The sequence below is a fragment of the Diplotaxodon limnothrissa genome, linkage group LG3 (assembly GCF_057381915.1).
Source record: "Diplotaxodon limnothrissa isolate DT_005_m linkage group LG3, D_limnothrissa_male_GT1.1, whole genome shotgun sequence".
Lineage (NCBI taxonomy): Eukaryota > Metazoa > Chordata > Actinopteri > Cichliformes > Cichlidae > Diplotaxodon > Diplotaxodon limnothrissa.
In genome coordinates, this window is record NC_140598.1 from 18,526,446 (window position 1) to 18,547,840 (window position 21,395).

At 41.2% G+C, this 21,395-nt stretch overlaps 1 protein-coding gene across 5 annotated transcripts in view; it reads right to left on the reverse strand.

Moving 5' to 3' along the window:
• The window catches only part of LOC146634776 (protein NLRC3-like), a 239,633-nt gene that overhangs the window by 9,447 nt on the left and 208,791 nt on the right, over window positions 1-21,395 (reverse strand). Inside the window, exons 1-8 of one of the 5 annotated variants that reach the window (XM_085378620.1) lie at window positions 12,560-12,663; window positions 12,374-12,475; window positions 11,757-11,858; window positions 10,463-10,541; window positions 9,538-9,742; window positions 7,491-9,288; window positions 6,000-6,173; window positions 5,586-5,759 (exon numbers count right to left, since the gene is read on the reverse strand). In XM_085378620.1, the coding sequence (XP_085234746.1) occupies window positions 5,586-5,759; window positions 6,000-6,173; window positions 7,491-9,288; window positions 9,538-9,742; window positions 10,463-10,541; window positions 11,757-11,858; window positions 12,374-12,475; window positions 12,560-12,648 (2,723 nt within the window). In that variant the 5' untranslated portion in view covers window positions 12,649-12,663. Of the gene's footprint in view, window positions 1-5,585; window positions 5,760-5,999; window positions 6,174-7,486; window positions 9,289-9,537; window positions 9,743-10,452; window positions 10,542-11,756; window positions 11,859-12,373; window positions 12,476-12,559; window positions 12,664-21,395 lie in introns of those variants that run through there. The other 4 variants (XM_085378605.1, XM_085378610.1, XM_085378614.1 and 1 more) reach the window with 4 other exon arrangements.

Genomic DNA, 21,395 nt, shown 5'->3' on the forward strand with positions numbered 1-21,395 from the left:
TCTTGCAGCCTTGGCTAATTGCTCGGTCTACCTGTAGCTGGTGTTTTGCACCTCTGGTATTTTTGCCAATCCTTTTCTGTGCCCTACTCATGTATTGACTCATGTGCTTGTTCGTCTTGGTCGCTATGATGTCTGACAGGAGCTTCCACGTGGTATCACGGCAGGTTATTGATTGGTAGTTGGATGGGACCAGTCCCTTCTAGGGTCCTTGAGGATCGGGACTGTCTGGCCTTTGGTTAGCCATTGTGGATGTCTCTCATCGACTAGCAGCTATGTAAGTGAAGTTGGCCCCCCCACCTTCTTCAAATCCAACAAAAGTGGTATCAAACGTTTGTGCTACGTTTGTGCTGGTTTGTGCTGCAAAAAATTTTGTTTGTGCTACTATCATTTTAAAGATATTAATAAAATTTTCTAGAGGTCATCAGAGGTCAACCAGCCCCCCCCCCACATTAATTAAGTCAAACAAAATGGGTGTCAATCAACTGTGCTACGTTTGTGCTGGTTTGTGCTGCTAAAATTGTTGTTTGTGCTGCTTGTTTTAAAGATATTAATGAAAATGTAAAGGTCAAAAAGTCAACCAGCCCCCCTACATTACCCAAATCAAACAAGATTGATGTCAAACGTTTGTGCTACGTTTGTGCTACAAAAAGTTTCGTTTGTGCTGCTATCATTTTAAAGATATTAATAAAAATTTCTAAAGGTCATCAGAGGTCAACCAGCCCCCCCCCCCCCCCCCACATTAATGGAATCAAACAAAATTGATCTCAATCAGTTGTGCTATGTTTGTGCTGGTTTGTGCTGCAAAACATTTTGTGTGTGCCGCGATCATTTTAAAAATATTAATAAAATAACGTCTGGATGCGTGCTTAATCATCCAGGTACTGTAAGTAAATCCCAAAAGGTTGATTCTGTTCATCTGGACATTTTCGGTTAGAGAAACGTTTCGTCACTCATCCAAGTGACTTCTTCAGTCTCAGCTGACTGCAGGTTTCCCCAACCTTATAAACAGTACATTTGCATAGTGAAGGAAACTAGCGCCACTGAATGAACAATGTGTTGGGGGGTTAGTTCCATGATTGTTAGTATGCAAATTCTTATGACCATTGATCAATGACAACTAATCAAAGCCTACTGATCAATGGCCATGAGTACCATTCACAGAAAGTGGGGATTGGCTACAATCACAGCATTTTAAGATGGCAAAAGATGTACCCTTGGGCCCCCCTTCTCGATTCAGAGATGGTCAGCATCCTGACAGCCCAATGGACGAAGCTGTCTCTCAGTCTGCGTGTTCTGGCCCGGAGGCTCTTCAGTATCCTTCCTGATGGCAGCAAACTGAAGATGCTGTTGAAGGGATGAGTGGAGTCACCTGTAATGGAGAGGACCTTCCAGATGAGGCAGGTGCAGTAGATCTCCTGGGGAGGGAGGCAAGAGAGGTCCCCACAATGCTCTCGGCTGCTCTCACTACCCGTTGTCATTTTTTCCTGCAGAACCCAGTGCAGGAGTCATACCACACAGTGATGCAGCTGGTGACGATACTCTCAACTGTGCCTCTGTAAAAGGTGCTCATAATGGGGGTTGAATCTCTTGTGCTTCTCAGTTTGCAGAGGAAGTAGAGTTGCTGTTGGTCTTCTCCACATTCAGGGACAGGTTGTTGTTGCTGTACCACTCTGCCAGATGGTTAACTTCACCCCTGTAGTAGATCTCATCGTGGGTCAGCAGAGTGAAGAGAAGGGGGCTCAACACACATCCCTAGGGAGCCCCCGTATTTAGTGTTCTTGGGCTGGAGGTGTTGCTGCCGACCCGTACTGTGTGCTGTCTTCCTGTCAAGAAACCTAGCAGCCCGTTAAACAGCAAGGTGCTGATCCCCAGCAGATCCAGTTTGTGAATGAGTTGCTGGGGAATGATGATGCTGAAGGCTGAACTGAAGTCTATGAACAGCACTCTGACATATGAGTCTCTAGTGTTCAGATGTGTGAGGGCTGAGTGAGGGGCAGTTGAAATTCCATCATCAGTTGAGCGTTTTGACCAAGATGGGAACTCAAATGGATCCAGGTTGGGGGAAAGTGGTAATTAACCGTTCAAAGCACTTAACTTAATAATGATGGAGGTGAGTTTGACAGGACGGTAGTCCTTAAAGCAGGAGATAGATGACTTCGTGGGTACAGTAATGATGGTGGAGGCTTTGAGGCATGTGGGAACGACGGCCTGACCCTAGTGATGTGTTAAAGATGTCTGTGAAGACATTTGTGAGTTCCACAGCATAGTCCGTCAGTGCTCGTCCAAGGATGTTATCAGGATCTGGAGCTTTGAGTGTATTGATTTTGGCAAGGGATCTCCACACACTGTCTGGGGATTGTGTCACCACGGTCTGTAGAGTGGGCTTGTAGTCTGTGATGGTTTGTATTCCTTGCCACTGCCTCCAAGTATTTCTGCTGTCGCTGAAGCTTTGCTGTAGTTGATGTCACGTGACAGGTTAGCTATTGCTGTTCTTAGGCTCACCTAATTCCCGGCTCTGAAGGCTTGCATTTTTCAACCTTAGGAGCATTTAAACCTGACCTGTGAGCCATGGTTTCTGATTGGCCCGGACAGTGATAGTCCTGGTCTCTGTGATATCATCAATGCATTTTGGGATGTAGGCAGTGACAGTTTCTGTATATTCCTGAAAGTCTGTGGTGTTGTCGTGTGTGGCGGCCTGTGGTGGAAAAGCAGTCTTGCAGTGCCTCTGAGGACCCTTCTGGCCACACCTGTACCTGCTTACGAACTGGTTTGGTGACTTTGACCAGGGGCCTGTGGCAACCCATGGCACACCTAGGTTTCTGCCTGTACTGACCCTTATGCAAAATAGGTGGAATTAAGACACAATTCCAAAAGCAAACACAACTGATCAGTGCTGAGACTGGTCCTGTTGCTGAGGTTGGGGTGATCCTGTAATCTCTTATGAACTACCTCCAACACTTCTATAACTGGGATGCAAGTGAAGACAGATGTAACATCTCTCTCTCACTGTACATGTACTGTTTATAAAATTAGGGAAACATAACCTGCACAAACAAAATAATTTGCAGGACAAATGTTTGACATCAATTTTGTTCGATTTGAAGAAGGTAGGGGGGGCCAACTTCACTCACATGTGTTTATAAGGTTGGGGAAACCTGCAGTCAGCTGAGACTGAAGAAGTCACTTGGATGAGTGACGAAACGTTTCTCTAACTGAAAATGTCCAGATGAACAGAATCAACCTTTTGGGATTTACTTACCTGGATGATTAAGCACGCATCAAGACGTTATTTTATTAAAATTTTTAAAATGTTAGCAGCACAAACAAAAATTTTTGCAGCACAAACGTGTGACATCAATTTTGTTTGATTCCATTAATGTAGTTGGCTGGTTGACCTCTGATGACCTCTAGAAATTTTTATTAATATCTTTAAAATGATCCTGGCACAAATTAAAAGTTTTACAGCACAAACGTTTGATACCACTTTTGTTGGATTTTAAGAAGGTGGGGGGCCAACTTCACTCACATCTAGCAGCTGGTTCATTTGTGCTGCCAGATACTCATGGAGTGCAGTCATCTTCTTCAGCCAGGTGTGAACCATGTCAGGTCTGATGCTGTCCAATTCTTGATACTGGAGACCTGTTCTTGGATGTCTGCCACCGTGATGGTTACTGGACCCTTTTCAGGGAGGTCGTTGTAGCCTGCCCTTAGGTCCACTAGCCACTGAGCATTGCCGTTATGGGTTGCATCCTTCTCCGATATTGTCTTCCAATATTGCTTTGTCTCCAGCGTGTGGTTTTCATATTGTTCCCTTGCCACTGAGAGTACACCTTAGCTGGTTCTCTGGAGAACAGCTGGTTTATCCTTCTGCCTTCTCTCTCCCAAGTGTACCTCTTCAATCGGCTGGCCAAGGCTGTGAGTAATTGCTTGGCAGTTTTTCAGGCAGGCCTCAGGTATGGACAGCTTGCTATAGTTCTTGGACACCTTTGTCACACCTTTTTGCAGCTCCGACAGTTGGCTAACCTCTCTCCATGCTACCTTGATACTAGCCTCCAGACTCCTTCCCCATAGGGGGTATTGCTTCTTATGGCTGTTCAACTTGTAGCCAAGCATCTCACTGATCACTCCTGCTGTAGTGTATACCAGCTTGTTAGTCTCAGTAATCGTGGCTGTAGGTATCGTCCATAGCGCTGCATTTACATCATCTAGTAGATCTGCTGAGGGTACTTCATTTATTCTTGCTAACCAGCTACGGGGACCCAGGTTTCCCAGTTCCTCTTGCACTCAACGATCCTTCTTCCATTGCACTTGAGGCTTGGTACCCAATCTCTGGCTGCAAGAGCAATCTCTTCTTTCGAATGTTGTAACACTGAGCTACTAGTGATATGTCGGTCGCGAACGAAATGGCTCTTAGAGCCGGATCTTTGACGTGAACGACGTTAGCCGGCTCCTTGCCCTGTTTTTTTTTCTCTCTCTCACCCTCTCCGTCGCCCTTTTTTTCCTCTTTACTCGGCACACGAGCCTTGTGCTTTACGCTGGGAAGAGGCGGGAGGTGCGGTAGTTACACTCGCAGTACCACAGGAACAGAGCGGAAGGGAAAGAGAAAGACAGCCAGGGACAACAACCTCACATTAGAAAGGTATAGTGGCTCTCCCTCTGTGGAAGAGGTTTTTTTCTCCTTTTCTTGTGTTGCAGATCTGCCTCATGAGCCACAGCTGAGGTGTGTTCCAGCTCGTCAGACACGGCGTGCTGCGGGAAAAGCCTGTTCTAACGTTTGAGTCTAAGGTTTATTTTTTAGCACGTGGCAGCTCTTTTTTACTTCTCAGCCATAAATACTCTGCATACTTTTTCACATCATTCAGTTTATTTTGAAAAGTCTCAACATGATCTTGAGCTTTATTGTGAAAGGTTTGTGGAAAATAAACAAGCAGACTTTGTTTTTACCATTGTTGTTGCTAACGACAACGCATAAAAACAGGCACTTGTCTGTCCGTTGTGTGGACATATTAAATATAAGAGAAAGAGAGAACTTTAAGAAATTAATATAGCCACTACAGTGACCATCAAAACAATATTGCCGTAAACGTTTATTTTGTGACACCACAAAACAAACGATAACGTAAAATGAAACTATAGATGTTTATATACCATCATCCGGTATATATATCGTTATATCGAACAGCTCTACCCACCGATGCCTTCTTGTTTTAATAGTCCACTTCTCATCAGGGTGCCCTGGTTCCTCAAAACCTGATGTGGACCTTGTTGAGCGAAATAGAAGAGCCACCTTGGCAGAACAAGATTAAGCTGTTCCTCTAAAGGACAAAACTCACTCTTTCAAGGTTGCCAATGTTCACAATTTCCATTATGAAAATAGGGATGCAAAACAGACCTAAATCTTTGAAAAGACCAGTGCATAAAACATGTTTCTATTGTCACACTAAGTGTCACAGTTTTTAAATTTTAGAGTTTAATAATCCACTGAAGAAGCAACTAAAATGGCACCTGCAATTTCTATATACAGTAGGTTAGCAGTTTATGTAAATAACATTTTAATTATCAACAGTATCAATCAGAATCCTGACCTTAGAATTTCCAGTGTGCAATATGAACTCATCACTCCAATGCACAGAAACTTCACTCCTGAGTCCCGTAGGTCATTGTTACTAAGATCCAGCTCTCTCAGACTAAAGTACTGGGAGCAGAGAACTGAGGACAGAACATCACAGCTTCTATCCGTGAGGTTGCACACACTCAATCTGAAGGACACACACAAAGAAAACACTAGCTTTACAGTGTATTGATAGTGGTAGTTTGTAGATTTGACGGTTCTAATCTTACTTTAGAACTGGCTGGAACTCTTATTGTCTTATTATAAATAGACCAGAGGTGTGGTAGTTTTTAGATACAATTAGCACTAATAAAACAACAATAAATGGAGGAAGCTGACTTTTATTACTTGTTTTTTGAAAAACAAACAAAAGCTCTTTTGATCTGACCTCAGATTTTCCACTGTATAATGTTGAGTCTTTAGTCCACTGCAAAGAAGCTTCACTCCCGAATCCTGCAGATTATTATTACTTAGGTCCAGCTCTCTCAGACAACAGGATTGGGAGCTGAGAACCAATGAGAGAGCTTCACAGCTACTCTCTGAGAGTTTACAGTGATTCAATCTAGAAAAAGAATGGCATGTATTAAAATTAAATCACTTTAGATGAAGAAATCAAACATCAGTGTGGAGCACAAGTCTTTATTAACTTACAAATACATTTTAATCTGGAAAAACATTTAAAGATTTGGAATTGCACCAGTAACAACCTAATGATAACTCTATAATTAAATGTAAACCAGTAAGGAGCTTGTTCATTTAGTAACTCTAGTTCAGTACCTGCAGGGCTACAGGCCCTGTTCATATTTCTAATTGTAAAATATACAATTACTGTTGCTAAATGGCAATCAAACCAATACTTTTTATTACATACTTGACCGTGTTTTAGCGTCTGAATTAATCCTTTATACTTGCTCGTTTAGCTTTTTCCTCTTAAGCCCTTCCTAAAATCCTACTTTCTTTTGATTAGCCAATTTAAGGATGCCTGTTAAAGGCACCACTCTGTCCTTTTGAACTCCACCATGTCCACTATATGTGCATAGGTTGTGCAAATGGTAAAACCTTTATAGACAATTTCTGGTTTACAATTACCAATAAAATCTTCTCGCATCCATTTGTACATTTCAGAGCCTGATTCTGGAATATGATAGTGGACGTCAACAAATACAAAATCATTGCTTTCTTACTGAGGACTTCTTACTGCATTTAGTCTTTCAAATATGAAATTTATAAAAAAGTGTCCCTGTTTAAAGAGTGTGACAGCTAAATTATTTTGGAGAGAGAACACCAGGTCAGATCTGAGAGAATTAACAATACTCCTTCCAGAACACTGATTATGAATTTTGTTACCCACAGGGACAAACTGAAATCAAATCAATCTACACTGAATAAGTGGACAAAAACTGATTTCTAGGAATCGGTGAATAAGATTAATAAGTGCTGACAGCAGGAAACCAAATGCAACATAATGACTAAGATTCGGTTCACCAGCAACGCAAGTACCTGGGTATATAAGTGACTGTGACATTTGAAAAGTGAAGTCATATCTTCAACTAAGCAGGGCACTGATCCTGAGAATTATCCTTTTTCTCAGGGTTGCGGAGTGGTTGGAGCCTGACCTAGTTACAGGCTAAAGCTCTTGGAACTCTTACCCAGGGCTAACATGGAGATACCACCAACCATTTGCACTGACATTCAAACCTATGGGCAATTTAGAATTAACAGTTCACCTAACCCCACCTCTTTGGCCTGCGGGAGGAAGCCGGAGAACCAGGAGAAAACCCACAAAAACAACCAAAAATTTAAAAATGAATTGTAATCTGAATTTTGTAGTTTAAAAAAATCCTTTTAGAAATTAAGGTATTAATATATATGTACTTACAGAGCTTTGTTGGAGGCTTTGACCACTGGCAGCAGCCTCAGAAGAGCCTCCTCTGAAGCAGAGTATTTCTTCAGGTCAAACACATCCAGATATTCTTCTGATGACAGTAAGATGAAGACCAGAGCTGACCACTGAGCAGGAGACAGTTTATCTGTGGAGAGACTTCCTGATCTCAGGGACTGCTGGATCTCCTCCACTAGAGAACGATCATTCAGTTCATTCAGACAGTGGAACAGATTGATGCTTTTCTCTACAGACAGATTCTCACTGAGCTTCTCCTTGATGTACTCGACTGTTTTCTGATTGGTCTGTGAGCTACTTCCTGTCTGTGTCAGCAGACCTCGTAGAAGAGTCTGACTGGTCTGCAGTGACAGACCCAGGAGGAAGCGGAGGAACAAGTCCAGGTGTCCATTTGGACTCTGTAAGGCCTTGTCCATAGCACTCTGGTAGAAATGTTTCTCTACAGATTCACTTCTTTCAGATTTCTGGAAGGTTGTTTTTTGTTCTTCCAGCAGATTGAGTCCAGAGTTGATGAAGGTCAGATGGACATGAAGAGCAGCCAGAAACTCCTGAACACTCAGATGGATGAAGCAGAACACCTTGTCCTGGTACAGTCCTCTCTCCTCTTTAAAGATCTGTGTGAACACTCCTGAGTACACTGAGGCTACTCTGATATCGATGCCACACTCTGTCAGGTCTGATTCATAGAAGATCAGGTTTCCTTTCTGCAGCTGATCAAAAGCCAGTTTTCCCAGAGACTCCATCATCTCCCTGCTCTCTGGACTCCAGTGTGGATCTGTCTCAGCTCCTCCATCATACTTGACCTTCTTCACTTTGGCCTGAACCACCAGGAAGTGGATGTACATCTCAGTCAGGGTCTTGGGCAGCTGTCCTCCCTCTCTGGTTTCCAGCACATCCTCCAGAACGGTAGCAGTGATCCCGCAGAAGACTGGGATGTGGCACATGATGTGGAGGCTTCGTGATGTCTTGATGTGGGAGATGATCCTGCTGGCCTCCTCCTCATCTCTGAATCTCTTCCTGAAGTACTCCTCCTTCTGTGGGTCAGTGAACCCTCTGACCTCTGTCACCATGTCAACACAATCAGGAGGGATCTGATTGGCTGCTGCAGGTCGTGTGGTTATCCAGAGGCGAGCAGAGGGAAGCAGTTTCCCCCTGATGAGGTTTATCAGCAGCACATCCACTGAGGTGGACTTTCTAGGGTCAGTTAGGATTGTAGTTTTGTGGAAGTCCAGAGGAAGTCGACACTCATCCAGACCATCAAAGATGAACACAACCTGGAAGTCTTCAAAGCTGCAGATTCCTGCTTCTTTGGTTTCAGTGAAGAAGTGATGAACAAGTCCCACCAAGCTGAACTTTTCCTCTTTCACCACATTCAGCTCTCTGAAAGTGAATGGAAATATGAACTGGATGTCCTGGTTGGCTTTGTCTTCAGCCCAGTCCAGGCTGTATTTCTGTGTTAAGACTGTTTTCCCAATGCCAGCCACTCCCTTTGTCAGCACTGTTCTGATTGGTTCATCTCTTCCAGGTGAGGCTTTAAAGATGTCTTCTTGTCTGATGGTTGTTTCTGGTCTGTCTGGTTTCCTGGATGCTGTTTCAATCTGTCTGACCTCATGCACATCATTGACCTCTGCAGTCCCTCCCTCTGTGATGTAGAGCTCTGTGTAGATCTGATTCAGAAGGGTTGGGCTTCCTGCTTTAGCGATCCCCTCGAAGACATACTGGAAGTTTTTCTTCAAGACAGACTTAAGATTATGTTGACAAACTGCACCATAGAGTTCTAAATAAAAAAAGAAAATATTTTTAAAAAGTCAATATTACTTTTTAGTTTAGTTTTATGTTCTTGCCAACAAACTGAAGCGGAAAGTTCTGAAATATAATATTTTTTTAAAAAATTGTCATGTTTTACAAAGTGCTCATGATAGATTTGACCAAATAAAGAAATAATTAAATTAAATTAGATCTCTCTTGAGATATTAGCAAATTCTTATTCACCCAACTGCTTAAATCTTGATAGAAATCCTCTTACTGTTCTGCAGGCGATAAGCCAGCTCCTCCTGTTTCATTCTCCTCAGGAAGTCCAGTGTGATCTTCACAAAGGCCTCTCTGCTGCTCCTCCCCTGCTTATCATCCTCTCTCTTACTCTCTAAGCATTCTGGGTAATCTGGACTCAGAACCTTCTGGATCTTCTTCAGCTCATTCTTCACAAAAGTGATGATGTTGTCCTCCAGCAGCTGGAACAGAATGTGTTATGAATGATCCATTCCATGATCACACCAATACGTTTTAATTTTAAAAAACATCTTTTTCTCTCCGTTTTGGCCTTCTGTCTACACTGAGATGGTGTTTCTGGTCAAGGAAAACTGAGCTTTTTAAAAACACTCTCCAAAGTGGATACATTTGAAAACGCCCTTTTTGTGTCGCAGTGTGTGCAAAAACAGAGGCTTTTAAAAACGATGACACATTCATGTGACCAATTCAACGAGAAGGCATTGCCGTCTATATTTGCGCTCACTTTGCATCTTTGTACTTTTGTGCTACTCACAGCAACAACTTCAACTCATTGTCAGTTCATTTAAAAAACTTGTTGATTTTCTTCGACATTTTGCCACAATGTTTCAAAGAGCCGGAAAGTAAATAAACAGCAGACAGAAATGACGCAGGTCGAATGACCTTATTTTTTAACGCATGCGCAGTACAGAACACAAGTGTTTTCAGTCATTTCAGTATGGATAAAAAACTTTTTGTAAAAAATTGAAAATGATAGTGTGGACGTGGAGCATTTTTAATTTATCCAGATTGCTGTAGACGTTACCCCAGTTAGACACTGAAATCATGCAGCCAAACATCAGATCCATGTTGGACACACTGGCAATCCACTGGTCTACAAAGAGCAGCATGGAGATGATTGTGAACACAATAGATGTAAAAGTAGTTGCTGTACATGTACAGACCATAAATATGGAGTCCAGGTCTGTTTGATGCTGCTGGACAGACTGACCACTGGGAACCTCTGAGCTCTGCTGGTCCACTCTGTGGAGGAATTGTGGGAAGTAGTTCACATTGAGACATTTTTACTCGCCACACACACACACACACACCTCGACGTGAATGACAGCATCTGTTGGTTGTTGGAATTTTAGGTGATTTTACCACCTAAAAGATGTAGGCATAGTCACTTTTGCCTGAGTTTTCCTTTCAGATAATAAAATGATGAATAGGAAATCAAATATACAAATTATACTCAAGTGTTCTACCATTCTTAATCATGTTCATATTGCAGCTGGTTGTATATGATCCTAAATGATAACGCAGTGTCTTATCTACAGTCAGTACAAAACTATGTTACACTGAATAATGTGGAGCTGCAGTTGTAGCAGGAGTAGGCCTCAAAACAACTACACCAAACAACAAAAACTAGAATTCCAGCCTTACTCACAAAGCGAAACACAATGAGTACAACTGTATCCTTCAAGTGCTACACAACCTGCAGGCTGCTGAAGCAGAGCTGCACATTCACAGACTCACACCAACAACAGTAAGTATGAGCTACATTGGCTGTTGACTAGCCTCACTAAGAGTTACAAGAGATGACACTAAATCCACAAATTCTTTTATCTAAAGGTCACATACACAAAGCAGCTTTACAGAGGTCATCGTGACTACCACGTGCTGCCTTTGACAGCTGTTTGACACGTCAGCCATCTTACTCTAGAACTTCTCAGTTTGCTGTACACCTTAAAAGTTTGGCTAACTTTGACTTGTTTATCTGCAGTGGACTTCATCATCATACCAAAGGCCAAACCAGTGTCAGTGCACAAAATAACAGAGTGATGCTGGTCTATTTAACTTCTAGAAACTAAAGTCACTCTCCACTTTTCAGAAAATTCATTAAAAAAAATAAAAGTCTAATCTGTTAAAATGTAGAAAGGAAAGTTTCCTCTCTGACTGACAGTGTTTGAGTCATTTTTGATGCTCTGAGTTTTATGAGGAAAATTTGTGCCACAAAGTTAGTGTTCCCTCTTCTAACTTCCAACAACATAAAGCACAACATGACTGATGGAAGAAAACATTCGCACGCGCATCACTTCCTGTTTGCTGAAGCGGATTTTCAGTTGTTTAGAAACCAAAAGCTTGTTTTTAAGAGACACTTTAAAGGGGATTGAGGGAATGACGTGTTTGCACTGCAGTTTATATCAAACAACATCAAGCAGTTAAATCAAAGATTTCATGTTACTAACAGCTCACCTCTCTGCAGCAGACACAGGCTGATCTTTAAATTGAATGGGTTCACCCCTAGACCGTTCACTCCAAAAGGTCACACAGCTGGGTCCAGGTTCAGTTTGGATCCTGATAATTAAAGTTCAAATATTCAATCAAGGACTTGTCATTTTAGACATTATAATACTGACTTTAACTTGCATCTTTCTTGGTGACTGTTTTTTTTGAAATCTATTAATGACATGATTCAACATAGTGTTTACACAGCTGGGTCCAGGTTCAAGTTCAGTAGGTCTCCTGTGGATCCTGTGAGAGAAGAATGTGCTTTTCATTTGCAGCCACAGAAGCTCACAAAGACTTAGAATACCTTCATCATCCCAAAGAGAAACTGCTTTGCAGCTGAGCATGAGCAGGAGGAAACTCCAAACTAAATTAAGAACAGAGCCCAACCCAGAGGTAAACACAGTCATTAAGACTGTGCATGACGACTGATTGACTCCTGTGTGAGCAGCAGGAGTTTGAATGTTGGACCTGTTTTATAGAATAAAGGAATTCCTTGCTTAGTGACTTCCTTTGACCAGGAAACAACATCAAGCAGTTCATTTAAGTCAGACATCAAAGACTTTATGTTTATAACAGCTCACCTCTCTGCAGGAGACGCCTGCTTGACTTTAAAATGAATGTAGCGATCATTAGATGAGTCACTCTTACAGGACGCAGAGCTGGGTGGAGGTCCAGGCTGGTTCCTGTGAATAATGATGGAGCAGTGATGTGAGTGCTGAGCTGTGACATGGAGAAGAGTCATGCACAGTTAGAGATGGTCATCTCACCTCTGAGCTTTGGTCTGGCTCTCATGTTCCCCACACAGAGTGCTTTTAGAGGGAGGGACTCCCTCCTCTCTGTCCTCACACTGATCCATGCTGCTCAGCTCACACACACTTTCTACCTGCAGAGGAAACACAAATCATTCATGTGCACATCAACTACTAAGATCAGGTGACTTCAAAGTGCAGTAAGTCATTCATTTGATGTGTTTGAAAACTTACCTTGGGATTTAGTGTATTGGGTGTAAAACTCAAAGTTAAAGTGGTGGGCGGGCTCATTTTGACAGAATATATAATATTTCATGAATGAATTAAATGCAGAGTGTAGACTTTCATTTATAGCATCTACACTGATGATAAAATTACCTAGTATGATTATTTTATCTGAACTCAGCACTGAATCAGATTAAAAACTGAGGAACAGCCAGGTGGACAATAGATTTAAAAAAAATTATTTGTTGAGTTACATAGTCAGGGTGAAAAATGCAAAAAGTCAAGCTTTCAAATGGTGTACCCAAGTATTTGTAGAGTAATCAGTATGTTGATCAGTTATTAAATAGTTTAATAACTAAAGAATCAGGCTTTCAAAGTGTTCAACCTCTTTGAATAAAAAGAATAATAAATAAAACATGTCAATTATAATAGCATTAATATAACAAAAATATAAGTAAAACTATTTGATGCCATAAAAGCTAAACAGTCACTGTAGCTATCAACACTTACTACAGCTACAAGCCAATATTATTTAGAAAAATCAATACATTGTGTTTATTATTATAGGGCAATAATAAATATTAAAAAGAAATAAAATGAACTGTTTAATACTTTACATTAACTATTTTAATAATTTAAATGTACAAAAAGTGTTTAATTCATAATAAATGTTTTAAAGCTAAATGTCCTCTTTTCTTCCCTTAAAAAAAAAAAAAAAAAAGTATCTCAGCCTAAGTTTCAGTTTTCTATTTTAATGGCCTGTGGAACAAAATGAGTACAAATGGTAAAAATTGTAAATGGTCTGTATTTGTATAGCACTTTACTACTCCCTAAGGACCCCAAAGCACTTGGCTACACCAAATCCTTTATACATGAATACAGTTTAATTAATATCATATTTTATTTATATTACACATGAATGTAACCTGCCAAATAATATAACCAAACACTTGAAATAAATATATCGAGAACACCCCATGCCCCCCGTAGACTAAGCCCTGCTTACTGCAGGTATCACTGCCACATAAAGTACCATGAGGTAGATCTTAAACATGATGCTATGCTGCTGTCTCCAAAAGTTGATTCGGTTCATCTGGACTGGGAGGTCAGTTCTTTAATCATAATTATGCAAATTCTCATGACCATTGATCAACAACCACTGACCAAAACCCACTGATCAAAGACCACTGATCAATGGCCATGAGTACCATTTGATGGGTGAAACTGGGGAGCCCATGGCACACCCATGTGCCAGGAGTCTAGCCGTCCATCTAAACAAAAGGCACTTAGACTAAAACTGACATAGATATGTTTATCCTGCCATAAAACAAAAAAACAGGTACGGCCTCTCCCATGCTCCCTGGATGTGGGTGTGAATGCCAGAGCACTCTGGAATGCACACAAAGTCTTTGCAGCCTATAAGGATCAAACCTCTACCAACATGACGTTGATTATAAAACTCTAAGCATATATGAGTAGATATTTCTACGCATAAATGACAATCAACAATACAGATCTAACAACAACACTACATCCAGATGAACAGAATTACCCATATGGAAAAGATATAGTAAAAACTTATATATGATTTACTCATGAAAGTGGCCACTTTCTCATTACTTTCATATATTGTTTTAGTAAGTATCCAAAACATACAAGTTTCATTATATAATTTTTCAAGGGATCTTATATCTGTTTTCACTCTTATATGCTTTTCATACAAGTTTCACACAAGACAGATACAAACTTTATAAGATTTATATATCTTTTTCATATGGGTAATTTTGGGAGATTTACTTTCCTGGATGATTGAGAATGCATGAAGGTGATACTGCTGTGCTCGGTTCATGACAAGTATTTGAGTCCAGACTTGCTGTATGTTGTATTTAGAAAGAAACAAGCTGCTATCTGGAACGAGTCAGTGCTCTGCTGAAATAATGGGTGATGCAGAGGAGGGGGATTTTGACAAAGAGAGTATAGTATAGAGATGGACCGATCCAATATTACGTATCGGTATCGGTCCGATACTGACCTAAATTAATGGATCGGATATCGGTGAGAAATAAAAGACGTAATCCAATCCATTAAATATATATATTAAAAAAAATAAATAAATCACAAAACTTGCAACACAGCGTAACTCGGCTCATAACCGTCACACGTCGCAGCAGTGTGGTCACGTGATAGAGCAGCTGTGTGTATTTGGAGCCTCGCTACCAAACCAGTATTTCATCTCCAAGGAAGTGATCCCAGAGAGAAGTAAAGCAAGTGTGTAAGTTCATCTCTGAGTGTTTGTAAAGCGTTCCCATGTTAAGCTTAACAACCGATATATGGAGCGACTGCCCCTCTCTCCGTCTCCTGCTGATACTTCAATTGTGAAACTGATTAATGATCAGCTGATCGGCTTTTCTGTCGTCTCTCTTCTTTGTTTTTGTCTCACTTTGCACCAGAAAGAGGAAACCAGCGGCTGAACAACAGCAGCACGTTTAACCTTGATAAGCTGTTGTTAGAATTTATTTAATATTACTTTCTACACCAGGATCTTTTTCTGCGCAGCTGACGGCTGGTAACTGTGCAGGGGCGGGTCTAGCAAAGTTTAGCCAGGGGGGCCGATAGGACACGAACAGGGCAAAGGGGCACAAAGACATACTTTTCTTTCTTATTCTCATTTAAAATGTCGAGCTTTTAACCCTCTGGGGTCCAGGGTATAATTGGTCGTTTTTGACTACGTTTGATTTTACCTCTATATTTCACCTTTAAAATGTGTTTTTCTTGCTTTGTTTGGTATCATTATTTTCAGCACAACCTCAAATATCTGAATTTTCTTTTTCATTTTAGTATACTATATTAGCACAGTTGATCTAAATTCAGACAAAAAATTCAAAATCAGAGTAGAAAAAAGTTAAATCTTTTACTGTAAAACCCACAAAAATGTTTAACGAATCATTTTCATAACTTGAAATGCAAATAGAAATTGTACATTTCTAAAAAGATTATGCACAAGTTTTGCAAACAACAAAGTTATATGGTACTATTTACCTAAAAATGCAGCCAAGGCCTCGGGCGTTTTTTTATATAACCATTTAAATCTATTTACAGAACAATCAGCTGGGCTGCATCAAAGAAGGCACACAAATTATTTGTGCCAGTCCAAAAGAATGTAGTTTGTGTTCAGTATAAGACAGGAGAACAGCACAGGCCTAAACCCTGCAGGTCTGACAGCAGGAGGAGCATCAGTCCAGTTTTTCATGTGGGAACAGCGTTTACACTGGAATCTGCCTTTGACGGCGTTTTTAGAGCAAATGTGACATTCAGCAGTATAACTGACACACAATAAAAGACAATAACTACACAACAAACTAACTATGGCCTCCAAACACGCCACACGTCACTAATGTGTGACATATGAAAACTCGCTCTCTCTCTTTCTTTCGCTCGTCCGCTTTCCTTCTCAGGTGTCACTCCTAAAAACTTCCCCTTCTCCCTAAACAACTGATAAGGCCTAAACTGCCTTATCAGTTTTTTGATTGGCTGACATGGTAAACTCTAACACCAATAGGGAAGGGGTGTTTTTTCTTTTTTCACTCACAATCGGAGAGTGTTTGCTAGCGCTGTCTGTAGAAAACACCATTTTTACCGTCCTTCCCGCTCTAAATACCGCTGTTTTATTAAAAAAAAAAAAACATTGTGTGTATGTTTTATCATAACTCTGGTTTTACGTGGCCCATCGACACAATTCAAAAACTAGTATATAGTTTGAAATCTGCACTTTCGACCTGAGTTGAAATGGAGAATAGCTTTAGTGTTGTTGTTTATTTAAACTTGAATATGAACTTATACAAAATGCAGCAAGATATTAAAAAAAATTTTATTGATTAAATAAACACACTATATCGGATTCATATCGGTCTCAGCAGATATCCAAATTTATGATATCGGTATTGGTATCAGACATAAAAAAGTGGTATCGTGCCATTTCTAGTATAGAATATAAGCATTCCTGACCATATTTACTCCAACGCACTTTTCAGAAACAACAAATACTCCAAACACTTTAAGAAAAAAAGTGTTTCTCGCTAAAGCAGAAAAAAATGTTTCTTTGATGAAACAAAGCAGAGCTCCACTAACAACTTTTCCTTTATCGAAAAGCAGCTTTTTTACTGTCTGTGTACAAACCAATCTTTATTTTAAACATAGCTTCTCAAAGCTCAACCCAAATACAGAAAAACATCATTGTCTCTCTCACACTGTGTGACTCACACCTGAACAATGAGGTTGTGTCACACCTGCCCTGCAGCCAAACTGCTCATGTGAGTTTGACTGTAAATAATAGTGGTCATATGATTTACAAGGAGAACAGGCCATGCCAAGTGTCTTCCTTGTCTGTGCCCGTCAGCATGGGACCAACTTCTCCAACTTCTCCTGTTATCAGATTTGTGAGCAGCAGCAGAAACAGAAACATAAAACCGTTTGATTCCAGTCAATCAACAACCAATAATCAAGTTTGAAGACAAACAGTGATCAAAGTTTGTCCTGGAATTGGAAGTGAACAACTGGTCCAAACATCACAGAGCACAAAAAAGAAACAGTCAACCTGTTGAACTAGGAAACAAAGCAAACTTACAGTTTCTTCAAGTACACACACCAAGAACAGGCTCCACTCCACACCTGGACACTAAACACGGACACACAGGTGAGCTGCTTACTGGAAGGAGGCGGGACTTAATGCCTAAAGAGTGTGAGAGGGTCACACCTTCATGTGCAGGTTTACAAATATGTCATCTGACTGCTCAGACTGAACCTGTTTACCTGGTTAAAACCTGTAAAACTGGGTTTTCTGAGCTTCCTGCTTGAAAATGACATGTAGAAAATGAATTTAGTATTTTTTTTTCTTACAATCTGACTAAACTAAATTTAAAAGTAGAATGGGAGGCAGAGCCTTCAGTTTTCAGGCCCCTCTTCTGTGGAACCAGCTTCCAGTTTGGATTCAGGAGACAGACACTATCTCTACTTTCAAGATTAGGCTTAAAACTTTCCTTTTTGCTAAAGCATATAGTTAGGGCTGGACCAGGTGACCCTGAATCCTCCCTTAGTTATGCTGCAATAGACACAGGCTGCCGGGGGATTCCCATGATGCATTGAGTTTTTCCTTTCCAGTCACCTTTCTCACTCACTATGTATTAACAGACCTCTCTGCATTGAATCATATCTGTTATTAACCTCTGTCTCTCTTCCACAGCATGTCTTTATCCTGTCTTCCTTCTCTCACCCCAACCGGTCGCAGCAGATGGCCCCGCCCCTCCCTGAGCCTGGTTCTGCTGGAGGTTTCTTCCTGTTAAAAGGGAGTTTTTCCTTCCCACTGTCACCAAAGTGCTTGCTCATAGGGGGTCATATGATTGTTGGGTTTTTCTCTGTATCTATGAAGCGCCTTGAGGCGACTTTTGTTGTGATTTGGCGCTATATAAATAAAATTGAATTGAATTGAATTAAACAATCTTGGCATCAAAATAAAGCTAACACTTGTGAGATTTGATCAGAGGTGTAAATACTACAGCAGATGTGACTGTGTCAGAGTTCCTGAGGCTGGAACATAAAAAACGTTTGTAGATTTTCTTCAACTAAGTTATTTTTTATTTTATTTTATTTAACAAGTAGGGTGACCATATTTAATTTCCAAAGGAAGAATACACTTGGCCCAGTCATAATGAACTTTAATTATACTGTTTGCTTAAAGAAGTTTTTAATATAAAAATTATGCTTTCTCTGTACGGTTAATGAATCGTGAAATTTAAAAAAAAAACGTCTTATAGGCTTTTCAAGTCAACAAGTTAAAAAAAGAAGACTTTTGGTCACCAATATATAGCCACTTTGAAAATATGATTCACTTCCCATTTAACCAGGAATCAACATGTGAACATTATCTGTGCAAGTAATGATGCTGCTGAAGTGAAACCATGAAAAATCACAGCACTGTTAATGACTACATAGCCATTTGGCACATTTTGCCAATGTGATGGTGTGATGCATTTTGTAATGGTGATTTATTATGTCAGAATCAGAATACATTATTGATCTCTCGCTCTCTCTTTACTAGTCCCCCCTAGGGACCCCAAAGCGCTTTACACACCCAGTCATCTACCCATTCACTCTCACATTCACACACTGGTGGAGGCAAGCTACAGTTGTAGCCACAGCTGCCCTGAAGAAGTAACTATATAATTAATTGCCCAGCACTGGTCATTATAGACTGTATTTTGCAGACAGAGTTACAGGACTCTTTCCCAGACCACAGACTCATAATACAAGTCAGAGCTTTATAAAAGAAAAAATAAAAAGGAAAGAAAGAAAAAAAAGATGCGTTTTCAAAATTGGAATTGGAAACATAAATGTAAATGCTGTAATTTGATTATTTTAATGAACCATGTAACTTGGATGGATTCGATGCTGGCCCGACGACAGTGCACACCTCTGCTGTTGCTCACCGTGGTCCAAGGGATCGCTCAGAGAGTTTGTGTGTTTGCTCAGACACATGAAAAATTAGAGGGAACATTGGTTGGTGCCAACCTGCAATAGAAATGTGAGATTAACTAAATATTTAGAATTGTGTGATTTGAAATGTAAATAGATGCTGTGTTACTGTAGGTGACAATATGTCATGATATTGTATATATTATATGTTTGTTACGTCTCCTCGAGGGCAGGAGGGGATAACACAACAACTCCGGAAACTCGGTACAGGTGTTATGAAAAAGGTTTAATGGCAGCGCTCTCACAAAATAAATAACCTAGATTCAAACAACAAATGTGGGGGAGAAAAGGACAGTTAGGTTGTGCCAAAAAAAACACCAAAAAGACAAAACCAAAACTTAGCTGAGCTATTATCCTAGAAAAGCAACAAACAGGAGAGAAAGACCCTAAACCTCAACTTAAAACAAGCTCAAAATTACATGGGTGGCACCAACCTACTTACCTAGTGTTTCTAACAAAAAGACTCTACGTGAGTAAGTGTATGGGGTCCCCAAACTTACCTAGACCACTTTACTCCCACCACAATCATCAAACAAACTCCTGGAAAACCTCCTGTGTTGTACCAGTGCCAAAGACTTCACGCCCCAAGGACCTCAACAGCTACAGGCCGGTGGCTCTGACATCCCACCTGATGAAGACCCTGGAGCGGTTGGTCCTGGCTCAGCTTCGGCGCCTAACAAGCTCATCACTGGACCCACTTCAGTTTGCCTACCAGCCTGGCATTGGAGCGGATGATGCCGTCATTCACCTCCTACATCGTTCCCTCGCTCACCTGGAGACCGCTGGAAGCACTGTGAGAATCATGTTCTTTGATTTCTCCAGTGCCTTCAACACCATTCTTCCCTCGGTTCTAAAGGACAAGCTGGTGAACTCTGGAGTGGACCATCACCTCACTACCTGGATTTTGGACTACCTCACCGACCGACCACAGTATGTGAGGACTCAGGGCTGTGTGTCGGACAGGGTCGTCTGCAGTACGGGGGCCCCACAGGGAACGGTTCTGGCTCCGTTCCTCTTCACCATCTACACTGCAGACTTCTCCCACAATTCCACCCAGTGCTTCCTGCAGAAGTTCTCTGATGACTCTGCAATAGTCGGCCTCATCACTGATGGGGACGACAAGGAGTACAGAGGACTGACTCAAGACTTTGTGGACTGGTGCCAGCTGAACTACCTCCAGATCAACGCCAGTAAAACCAAGGAGCTGGTGGTAGACTTCCGCAGGCACAAGCATTCTCCACTGCAACCACTGAACATCCAGGGTATGGACATTGAGGCTGTGGACAGCTACAGGTACCTTGGTGTTCATCTGAACAACAGACTGGACTGGACTCATAACTCAGACGCCCTCTACAGGAAAGGGCAGAGCAGGCTGTACCTGCTGCGGAGACTCAGGTCGTTTGGGGTGGAGGGCCCACTCCTGAAGACCTTCTATGACTCTGTGGTGGCTTCTGCTATCTTTTATGGTGTGGTCTGCTGGGGCGGCAGCATCTCTGCTGGGGACAGGAAGAGACTGAACAGGGTGATCCGAAGGGCCAGCTCTGTTCTAGGATGCCCTCTGGACCCAGTGGAGGTGGTGAGTGACAGGAGAATGGCGGCTAAGCTGTCATCCCTGTTGGACAACATCTCCCACCCCATGCAGCAGACTGTGACAGCACTGAGCAGCTCCTTCAGTGGGAGACTGCGGCACCCACGGTGTGGGACGGAGAGATTTCGCAGGTCTTTCCTCCCCACTGCTGTCAGACTCCACAACAAAGACTTTAACTGAACAAACACACACATCCACACATGTGCAATAACACTAAGTGCAATAATCTTTTCTGGCATCGTTGTATTTTTACTCAGTTGTATATAGCATTCGTATTCTATTTTTATCTTATTGTATATTTTTATTCTATTTTATTCTACTGTATATAGTATATTATTTTATTCTATTCTGTACAGTTGTGTACTGTATTTATTCTTATTGTATTCTAATTTTTGCGTCATAACTTTTGCACTGTCCACTTCCTGCTGTGACAAAACAAATTTCCCACGTGTGGGACTAATAAAGGTTATCTTATCTTATCTTATCTTATCTTAATTAGTTGGACGTCCCCAG